Here is an 11,316-nt window from a genome sequence, read left to right on the forward strand (position 1 = left end):
TGAAAAAAATTTTTTCCAGATTTTTCGAGGCTCCGTATCGTCCTAAAAAATTATTTTCGTCAAAAAAAGGGGTTTTTGGCTTCAAAAAGTCCGTTAAGTCATCTGAAAAAATCTGAAAAAAATTAAGGTTATGTGTTTCAATGCGATATAAAACTGAAAAAATTTCTGTTTACTATATCGACTCATATCGCCATATCTCGATTTTTTAAATTTTCAATAATTTTTTCTGAAGGTCTGAAGCACTCAAAAAATCTGAAAAAATTCAAGGTTGTTTGGATTGTTAAAAAGTATTTTTGTGAATTTTTTCAGATTTTTTAATAGCTTTCAGTCCTCAGAAAAAATATAGATCGAAAATGGACGTTTATACCGGAAGTGGGGGGTAGAAGGGGGGAGGGGGTCTAAAAATTTTTACCATGTACTATATGACGGCGCATCCGCGCGGGCGACGTACGCCTCGCTTATCACTCGGAGATGCGCCGCTATTTCGCTTTTGCGTCTCGGTGTGCTCGTCGGCTTTACCGCACGTGCAGAGCGCCAGACGACCGCGAGGTCGTCGCCGACGAGCGCCACAAATTCTCGCTCCTACCCGAGTACCTGGCCGGCTAGCCCCGGTACCCCGCGACTCGCTCAGGGCTCCGCGGATCCGATGCAGCGCTAGGTCTGCTCGTTCGCGCCGACGTCTCGCGCCTATCTCCGCGTCCCGATATTTCTCGCGCCTAGCTCCGGCCGAATTCGCTCGCGTTCGCGAGGCCAAGAGGCCGGTCGTGCCGAAGCACGGGTCGCCTGAGGGCCTTGAGGCCGCGTCGCACCGAACCCAGACGACGAGGTCAAATACCACGTCCTCTCTAGCTCTCACACACTCACTCACGCTCACACTCTCGCACTTGCACGTGCGACGTCGTGCAGACTCACACCCGACGAGGCTATTTGCTGGCACACCCGGGCGCCTCGCAAACACACACGTATCACACGGCGTGGTCAGCACTCACACTCTATCACACTCAACAAGTACAACTACTCACCAAAACGCTCGACTTTTCTCACACACACAATCGCACGAAGGAAACTCGAGATTTTCTTAGCCAAGGCTTAGAAAGGGCTGAAGTCCGATCACTTGCGAAATCGGTCGACTACTGTCGCGACTCAGCTCGCGGCCTCGCGCGTGGCCGCTTACACTTCCCTCTCTCTGCGGCCCCCACGCGAGCCGCCCGTTCGGCCCGCAGACTACCGAATCCATGCGAGAGCGTCGCTCCGATTGTGAGTTCGACTCCGCATTGACTCGGCGTGTCACAGCGGGCCGTTACGCGGCCACAACGTCACAACTCTCCCCCCCTTGCTGAGACCACCCTCGCAGTTTTTCGCGAGGGTCGGTCACAGCAATTAACGCGACTCCAACACACGAGAAAAATCGAATTTCCCGTTTACGGGATGCACCGCGATCCGTACCGGGCGAGGACAGCAAGGCATCTCGCCACGGCAGTGCGCCGGTGCATTTCTCCTACTTCTTATCATACACGCGATCTATGTGCGCCGCGAGCCGCACAGGGCGAGGACAAGAAGTCATCTCGCCACTGTGGTACGCCGGGGCACACACCTTTTCGAACACCTCGCGATCGCGAACTCACGTGCCGCGCGACACACGCTGGCGAGGACAAAGAGGCTTCTCGCCTCGCGGTGCGCTGGCATCCATCCACGCTATTCCGCCGATTCATCGTTGGTCGCGAGGAGGGCCTTGCCATTGACGGTAGGGGCCCGTCCGCGCGAACGCGCGCGCTCGCACCATCTCGATCGCGTAGGCCTCCTCCACCGAGCGCTGATACTCAGCGCGCGCGGCCTCGATCTGGGCCTGACGCTCCATCACGCGGTGATACATTTCGAGCTCCGACAGTTGCGGAGCGCGGTACTGCTCGGGATATATCATCTGCTGTCGGGGCTCGCGCTGCCAGGACGCGGCAGGCGGCCCTTGCGCTTGCGCCGGTGGCGACGGTCTCTCCTCGACCACGGCCACGGCCCAGGCTTCCGTGCGGTAGGCTGCGGCCCTTGGCGGCTCGTCCTCGCGCCGGTCTCGACCGTCCTCGCTGCTACGGCCGCTGAGGCCTCTGGTGACTGCGTGCGGCAGGTTCAGGCGAGGCAGCATCAGCCGCAATCGAGCGCCACATCGCTCGCATTCGGCTGTATAGCGACCGCTGCGTCCGCAGTTGCCGCAGAAGTGCTCGTCGAGCCCGCTACGACAATCTACTGACCGGTGACCAGGCTGCCAGCACCTGAAGCAGGTGCCATCGGGCGGGTCGATACTCTCATCGATGGCGACCCGGGCAAGCTCGCCGAAGAAGACGCCATGGCGTATCTCGCGTCTTCCTTTCTTCTTCGGTGCCGGGCACTGCGGCACATACCCGTCCGCGATCCTCTCTTCGAGTCGGCGGCGGCGGTCACGGCGACTCTGCGTCTTGTTGACACGCCCCGCCGCTACACCCTGGTGTTGGTGCTTGGCTCCGGTGTCGCGTCTCGCTGCCTGGCCGTGGCATTGCTTGCGCGAGCTTGCGGACCCGGAGGGTCGTCCAAAGTCGACTGAGGTCGACGGCGCGTCCCACGAACTCGCAGGCCGGTTGTCCTGCTGTTCGTCGCCGGTCTGGTCCATGAGCCAGTCCCACGAGGTAGCCGGCACGTTGCGCTGCTCTGCAGAGCTCAGCTGCCTCGGGGACTGCTGTGACTCGCTTGCAGCCGCGCCGCTCTGCTCTACCGAGCTTGACAGGGCTGGAGGTAGCTGCAGCGAGCTTGCGGGCTCATTGCTCTGCTCCATGGAGCTTGGCGGGGCCGCAGAGCGCTGCTCAGGGTCGTCGACGGTCCACTGGCGATTCGGGTTCTTCTTCCTCGCTCGGCGGGCCCGAGACTTGACGGCGGACGGCTTCATCGACAGAGGCGGTGGCGATGGGGTCATCGGCGGCCCGCGAGGTCGCGGACGATCAGTGGCCTCCGGCAGTCGTGACGTGGCCACTTCGACCTCGTGGTCGACCTCCATGTCGTCCCACCACGCTGTCGGCCGCTCTTGCAACGATACGTTCGTCGCTGCTGCCTCACTCTGCACCGACGCTCCGACGTCAGGAGGAGTTGGCTGCCTCGCTGCGTCGATCGCCTGCTGCTGCTGCTCGCGCGTCGCCGCGACTGCTGCAGCCAGCTGGCGGCTGACCGCGCCTTGTTGCTGCTGCTCCTCGAGGCGAATCACCTCTTCTACCGCCTGTAACGCCGTCTCGTTGACTTTCTCCATTTCTGTGGAAGAGAGAGAAACATCAATTAGTACTTGCTCGGAAATTGTCGCGTTTCGCGCCGTGTCCGCTTCGCTCGTTTTGTACGGTTTCAAATCGCCTACGTCTACTTTCGGGTTCTTTCGACTGTTCGGCATTTCTAACACATACACCGTCGGCGAGAGTACCTCGGCGACTTTAAAGGGCCCGTCGTAGTCTTGCGCGAGTTTTCTCGCGAAGTTGGCGGGGCCGCTCGACAGGTAATGCGCCTTGCGGAGTACGAGATCGCCGACCTCGAAACGAACATCTCTACGGCCTTCGTTATAGTGTCTCGCCTGTCGCGCGTGAGCTTTCTCGACGTTGTCCGCGACTAAATCGTAAATCGCATTGACTCGTTTCACGCGATCAAGCCACACGCTCTCGTCGATTCGCCAATCGTTTATCTTACGCCGCTCGACTTCGCTACGGAAAGTATTCGCCCGGCGCGGGTGTCTACCGAAGTTTAAGAAAGCCGGAGAGACTCGCGTTGACGACTGTACCGCCGTATTGATCGCGTAACGGAGCTCGTGCACGTGCACGTCCCAGTTACGGTGATCAGCGCCTACATAAGACTTTATCGTCGTTTTTATCGTACGGTTGGCGCGTTCGGTGGGATTCGTTCGAGCACAGTAGGGGGGTATCGTCGTGTGGTGAATACCGAACTCCTCGAGAGTTTTCGCGACGTCCTTGTTGATAAACTCGGTACCGTTGTCGGTGATCAACACCTCTGGGGTCCCCCAACGAAATACCACGAGCTCTTCGAGAGCGCTTATCACGGCCTTTGCCGTCGCCGCTCGCGCCGGCCGAATTTCGACCCATCGCGTGAACAAGTCGATTATTACAATCAGATACTTGTTCTGCGCCTTGCTCTTCGGAAACTCCATACAGTCCATCGCGATGACTGTCCACGGCTCTTCGAAAACGCGCTTCCCCATAAGCCCCTGCGGTCCGGTCTGCGCGGGCTTATATCGCTGGCACGTATCACAGATGCGGACGAACTCGTGCACATCGTGAAACATGCCTCGCCAGAAATATTCGCGCGCGACGCGTTCATAAGTTTTTTCTACGCCAAGGTGGCCGGAGCTTACGTCGCAATGTGCTTCGCGAAGCACGCGCTCGCGATGATTTTCCGGCACGACAAGCTTCCAACCCGCCGATTCGTTTGTGACCGGATCGAGGATGGCGTCGTACTTGTAGCGATACAACATACCGTTTCTCACGCACCAATTTCTCCATCGTTCTGGAGACGCCAACACTTCTTCGATGCGGGCCGCGTAGGCCTCATCATCGATGTCGCACACATTTATCGTACCTACGTTCGCGCTCTCGACCACGTCATCGTCCGGTTCTATCTCGCAAACGCGCGATAGCGCATCGGGCAGTTCGTTGTATTTGCCTTTCCGATGCACTACTTCGAAATCCCACTGCTGCATCTCGAGGGCCCAGCGCGCGAGTCGGCCTGTAGGTTCTTTCAAGTTCCTGAGGTACTGTAACGCGCTGTGGTCTGTGATCGCCACGAAGCGATACCCCTCGAGATACGGCCGCAGCTTCTTTATCGCCCACAGAAGCGCCAAACACTCCTTCTCAGACGTGTTATAATTTCGCTCTGCTGGCGTCAGCACCCGACTCACGTACACGATCGGATGTTCGCCGTCTTCGTGCATCTGAGTCAACACGCCACCGATCGCGACATCCGACGCGTCGCACTGTACGACGAACGGCTTTGAAAAGTCCGGCCTCGCCAATACGGGGGCCTCGGTTATCGCTTGCTTCAACGCCTCGAACGCGCTTTGATGCTCCCGTAACCACCGCCACTCGGCATCTTTATGCAGTAGCTCTAGCAGCGGCTTTTTCAAGTCCGAATCGTTCGGAATAAAGCGCGCGTACCAGCCTACCATGCCGAGGAAACGCCGTAACTCCTTCACGTTTGTCGGCGCCGGGTAGCGTAGCACCGGCTGTACTTTCTCCGGGTCAACGCGCAAGCCGTCGCTGTCGAGCACGTACCCGAGGTACTTGACTCGCGAGCAGCAGAAATCGCACTTCTTCCTGTTCACCGTAAGTCCCGCGTCGCGCAGCTTCGTCAGTACAAGCTCCAACCATTTCATGTGCTCGTCGAAGCTCTCCGTGACGATAATAATATCGTCGAGGTAGCCGAACACATGAGGCTCGAATTCCGGGCCAAACAAGGCGTCAATCAGCCGTTGAAACGAGGCTGGGGCATTGCAAAGGCCATACGGTAACCGCAGAAACTGATATAACCCGGACCCCGGTATCGCAAACGCCGTGAATTTCTTGCTCGACTCTTCCATCTTTATCTGGAAATACGCCGACTTCAAATCAATCGTCGTAATGTACCGCGCGCGACGCAACTTATCTAATATGTGATCGATATTCGGCACCGGATACGCGTCTTTTTTTGTGACCTTATTCAGATCGCGATAATCGATGCAAAACCGATTGCTACCGTCCGCCTTCTTCACGATAACCGGCGCGCTGCTCCAAGCAGAAGCCGAGCGCTCGATTACGCCGTCCGCCAGCATCTTATCTATCTCCGCGTGCGCGATCTCGAGCATTTTCGGTGACATGCGCCTCGGATGGTGCTTGATCGGCGCCGCGCCTTGCACATCAATATGATGCTCAGTGAGCGTCGTCAAGCCCAAGTTCGACGGCTTCGTCGCGAGCAACTTCTCGATCATCGCCTCCAACGCACGCTGCTGTTCGTCATTCAGCTCGCACAGACCCGCGCTCACGCATACATCGCCGTATTCGTCGCTGTCTTCGCACGAGCTGTTCTGCTCGAGCTCCGCGCAGCAGGCGACGCTTTCGCTCTTCCCGTACACACGCTCGAACACTTCACCGATCGCATGAATTTCTTTTACGCTCGCGACTGATAATCCCGCGCATTCCACGAAAATATCTAAGGCCGCGTCGTTCAGTGCATAAAAATCATGCCACGGTCCGCCACGCGCTCGCCACTGTTGTTAGCTCGTACACGTGTCAATCTGCCACAAATTTTTAAAATCTGCGCCGAGTGTAACATCGTCATCCCCGTATGACATCGCTCGCCAACGCATCGGCTCGACACGCCCGTCGATCTCTACCTGCACCGTCAGTGTGCCCATCGTCCGCGACAACACTGGCGTGAAGGGCATCTTTATATTCGTCGACGTCTCGTGCAACCGATCCTTCAACTTCTCCGCGACGCGAGGGCCGACTATCGTGACCTGCGCCCCGGTGTCATACATCGCTCGAAACACCTCGCCGTTGACGCGCACGTTGATGAAATCCCTATTCTCTCTCATCATCGCCGCGACTCTCTCCTCCTCGCGCGCCGCATGGCTGATCGGTGACTCACTGCAGTCGCCCGATGCTTGGTCAAGCGCTTGACCAAGCCATTGCAGCTGCTCGCCGAGAGGCATCTCGCTCACACGGACGGTGAGCTTTACCTTTCGCGAGGCATCTTTGCGCGTTACGTCCTCGTTCGCTACTCTCTCTTCGACCTCTCTACGTCCGCCGTCGCACCTACTCTCTCTCTCGTCCCGCTGCTTCTCGCGCGCGCAAGCTTCGTTCGCGTCACAATCGTACGAGGGTGAGCCCGAGCTCACCGCCTCGCCGATCATCGAACTCGACGTGAATTTACTCCGCGTGATCTGCACACCGCGCGAGTCGATCGCTTGCAAAGCTGTGCTTGCATTGTTCGCTCGCGCTCGCCTCTCTGCCGTAGTCGGCTGCTCGATTTTCGTCAAGTCGCCGACTCGCGTTTCGCCTTGCTCATCCGCCTGTGTACAGTCGGGAGTTAGCCGTGCGGCCTCACTCGCTTCGTGTACCAGCAGCCCTTCGTCCTCTAGCGCTGTTGAAATTGGGACTGCGGAGGTGCTTGGCTGCTCTGCGCCTCCGCGTGCGCGGTTCCCAGCATCTGTCTGAGTGCAGTGCATCTCGGACACGTCAGGAAGGTCGCGTTTTCCATGCCGCAGAACTGACACTTCTCTGTCGGTGGACTTGCCGCCGGAGGAGGCATCGAGCACTCGCACGCTCGATGTCCGAACCCGTGGCATCGATAGCATTTTGTGCGCGGGCACCTGCTCGCTCTGTGTCCCGTCTCGCCGCATCCGTAGCAAGCCCCGACAAAGCCGCCAGCGGCGCCAGTCTGCTGCGACGGGGTCGTCTGCTGTGCCGCCGGTGCATCTGCGTTCGCGCTTGGTGTATTATTCGCGGTCGTGCTTGCATTCGCATTTGCATTCGCGTTCGCGTTTGGCTTATCGCTCGCGTTTTTCTTGCCACCGTTCGAGTTCTTCTTGCCCGAAGCGTTACTCGACGACGCGTTCGTGTTCGTCGACTCGACCGCCAGTGCGCCGACCTTCGCGCTCTTCGTCTCCGCGTGCGCGGCTCGATCTTTCACACTCTTGTCGATTTTCGCATCGAGTGCTCTTCCACGCTCATATCGCAGTCCGCGACTCTCGATCGCGTCGATCGAGTTCGGGCACTCCCCGCGTAAAAAATTTTCATATTGGCTGAATATTGCAAAAGTATTGTTAATTCGTATGGACAATCTATTGACAATTTATGTGCAATACTATTACAATATACCGCCAATACTACACTTGCCAATATGTTGGCCATTTACAACTTAAATGAAATTTTCTAAATATTGGACATGCATTGGCCATATGTATATACATTAACATTTCCCATATATGTGCCATGTATTCACCATACATTGAACAACGATTGCCAATATATAAATCAAAATGAGTTTTTTTCTAGCATTTATTAATTTTAAACAATAAATGTTGAGAAAACTTTCAATCTCAATGAAATAAATAATATTGTAAGTTAATTGCATTTCTTAGGTGGCATAACATAATAATCGCCAATATTAATCGTGAACAATAAATCATAAAACAAATTGTTAAAATCAATGAAGTGTAAATTTTAAGTTCGAGGGTGTCTCAAGGTACCAATCATCAGATTGATCACTGCTGTGAATTTAGAGGGCTCCAGCCCTGATGGGCACTTCTTATTCACGTAATCTGAAAAAATAAACAATTTATTACATGTAAGTACATGAAAAATAAATAAAAATACTGAAAGAAACTAAAACATACATTCAACTGCTGACACGATGTCCTCTGGAATACCAGGTTTTCCTGCGCCGGATCTTCCACGAGCACACATGTTTTTGAGGTTTTCTTCGCCTACAAGCTTCTTTAGTAGCCGACGCGTCATTTGCTTGGCATCACTCGACCACCTATTCATGACAGTGAGGAAGCCCTTGTCGATCCAGACATTAAAGTCGGAGCAAATCTGGACTCTACCATTGCCAGGAGAGCGGCAAACCACGAGAGGATCCTCGTCGAGAACACCGTTGCTAACCTATTAACGTAGACACAAAACATGATTTAAAATTACCGCGCCAAAAATAAAAAAGGGAGCGAATAGACAAAATTACTTACCCCAGGTCGGTTGCGCACTTCTCGATCTTCATGTTGACGTTCTGCGTCACGTTGCCTCTCTATTTCACGTTCACGTTCGGCTTCCTGTCGTCTCTCTATTTCACGTTGCCTTTCTAGCTCGCGTCGTCTCTCTACTTCGCGTCTTCTCTTTCCTCCCGTAAGCTGCTGCCTCTCCTCCTCGGACTCACTCGCGTCTGTGCCGTTCTTTCCGTAACCGAGGTTACTCTCCTCGCTGCTGCTGCTCTCTTTCCTTTTTGGCGCCTCGAGCTTTTCATCTCCATCCTCTTCTTCTCGGCGCCTCTCCTCCTCGGACTCACTCGCGTCTGTGCCGTTCTCTCCGTTACCCAGGTCACTTTCCTCGCTGCTGATACTCTCTTTCCTTTTTCGTGCCTCGAGCTCTTCATCTTCATCCTCTTCTTCTCGGCGCCTCTCGTCCTCGGACTCACTCGCGTCTCCGCCGCTTTCTGAGTTACCCAAATCACTTTCTTCGCTGCTGCTGCCGTCCTCGCTTTTCCTCGTTGCAAGCTCGTTTTTTTCGCGTTCTTTCTCTTTTTCGCGTTGTCTCTCCTCCTCGATTTTCCGCGCCTCGAGCTCTCTCTCTTCTCGTTGTCTCTCCTCTTCGATTTTCCGCGCCTCGAGCTCTCTCTCCTCTCGTTGTCTTTCCTCCTCGATTTTTCGCGCCTCGAGCTCTCTCTCTTCTCGTTGTCTCTCCTCCTCGATTTTTCGCGCCTCAAGCTCTCTCTCTTCTTCTCGTCGTCTCTGCTTCTCGATTTTCCGTGCTTCGACCTCTCTCTCTTCTTCTTGCCCTTTCTTTTTCTTCCTTTGTTGCGTTCCAAGATTTTTCTCTTTAAATCATTGTAAATAATTATAAATCACAATAAAATAAATATGTAATTATAAAAAGAAATTAATAATAATGAATTACGTTTGCTTTTCTGAGCAGCCAAATTTCCTCCTTCACGTCTATTCTTTTCCTCGACTCTCCTCTCCTTATCGTATTTTTTCTTCATATCGCAACCTTTCTCTTCTTCGCGTCGCAATTTCATGAATGTTTCCTCGTGAGATTGATCTTCATCTAATCGGCGTTTTCTTTCGAAAATCGAGGAGCTTTTAGCCAATTTAAAATTTTCCGAGGTGACAGTATTCGATCGCTCCATTTTTTGTTTTTTAAATTTTTCTTTAATGAGCTCTGCCTGTGCATTCAAAGCTGAACCGCGTGCTGTTTTTTTCGACGTAACCATTACATTGCCTTCGGAATCGATTTTCAACTTATCCAGATAATCCTTGTCGTCTGGAAATTACACATAAAATACAATTCAATTCGCGCATGTAATTATCGTGGTTTTCAATTATAATTATATTTAATGGTTCATGAAAATTTTAAACTTACGACTTTTTTTCACGACCTTTGCCTCGTATGTTTCGCCGTCCTTATACCGCACAGAATTAANGAAATTCAATGGAAAGTTGCGGCAACGTCGCTGCCACTTTCTGGGCTCTAACTGGTAGCGTTCTGGAAACGTACCTGCAACGTTACTATTCCACCAACCGGGACATTTTCCCGGTTGCCCTAACGTTGCGGCAACATTCCTACCACGAAATATGGAAAGTTCCAAGGTTCCAAAAACCAGGTTGCCGCAACGTTGCTGCAACTTTCCGTGCTATCAGGGAAGTAAGTTGTCGTTTTCTTCATTATAATAATTATTAAATTCAGTATAATAATGTAAATATAGTTTTCAACAATAATTGTTAATGTACAATGTAATATTTAATTAATATTATTTGAAACAGTTTTAAAATTGAATATTATTATACCATCAGTAAAATAACCGGGTCAGATTAAAGAATTTATATTAAGTATAGTTTACTTTGAGTAGTTGAACTCATTAGCGATTGTAAAAATCTTCGAGAAGTAATCGATTCTTGACGAATAGACTTGATGAATTCATAACCTCTGCAACGACGATATCTTAGGATGTCTATTCAATCACTGGGTAAAACATTGATTATGCCTATTTTACCCAGTGATTGAATGATTTTATGCACTAGCGTGTAATATAAATAAGTTCACTAATAAAAAAAATGGTTTTAATTAAAATAACAGGTGAATTCAGTAACTCATACAAAATACCAAAATAGCCACATTTTAGTCTAACATGCTCCTATTTCATTCACTAGGTGTACGAAAAATAAAAATGGACTTCCTAGAGGAGCTCTATGCGGAGATGTCGATGCGGCCATGGTGTGACGGGACATTTTTTGAGATTTTGCCTGAGGCATCGAGCGTACATCCACTCTGCGTCGCGGCGAAATGTCAAAACTGCTCGGCGGTCGTAAAATCCCGCAATGGAATGTCGATCGACTTCCTCAATCATTTTAAAAAAGTGAGTTGTTGAAAATATTTTATGCAATAGTATAGTGAAAAATCCCTTTTTACGCACACTTTTTTGTGAAATGTCATGCTTGTTATTTGGCACTTTTCGCATTCTATTGCATGAAATGTTGTATGCAACAAGTACCCAGCTTTTTGCGCACAGTGTGCGCAAAACAAGCCACTCGTGCCGGCGTAGGCAATATCCGTG

General features: G+C 52.4%; 1 protein-coding gene across 1 annotated transcript; it reads right to left on the reverse strand.

Moving 5' to 3' along the window:
• Nucleotides 1–8,213: 8,213 nt before the first annotated feature.
• LOC106651261 (vicilin-like seed storage protein At2g18540) lies at nt 8,214–10,427 on the reverse strand. Its single transcript, XM_023459081.1, has 5 exons — nt 10,310–10,427; nt 9,660–10,025; nt 8,735–9,579; nt 8,387–8,654; nt 8,214–8,311 (listed from the first exon to the last, which is right to left on the reverse strand). The coding sequence occupies exons 1-5, from the start codon at nt 10,425–10,427 to the stop codon at nt 8,214–8,216; spliced, it is 1,695 nt and encodes a 564-aa protein (XP_023314849.1).
• Between the last annotated feature and the right edge of the window lie 889 nt (nt 10,428–11,316).

Source organism: Trichogramma pretiosum, unplaced genomic scaffold (genome assembly GCF_000599845.2).
Source record: "Trichogramma pretiosum strain Unisexual culture from Peru unplaced genomic scaffold, Tpre_2.0 scaffold54, whole genome shotgun sequence".
Lineage (NCBI taxonomy): Eukaryota > Metazoa > Arthropoda > Insecta > Hymenoptera > Trichogrammatidae > Trichogramma > Trichogramma pretiosum.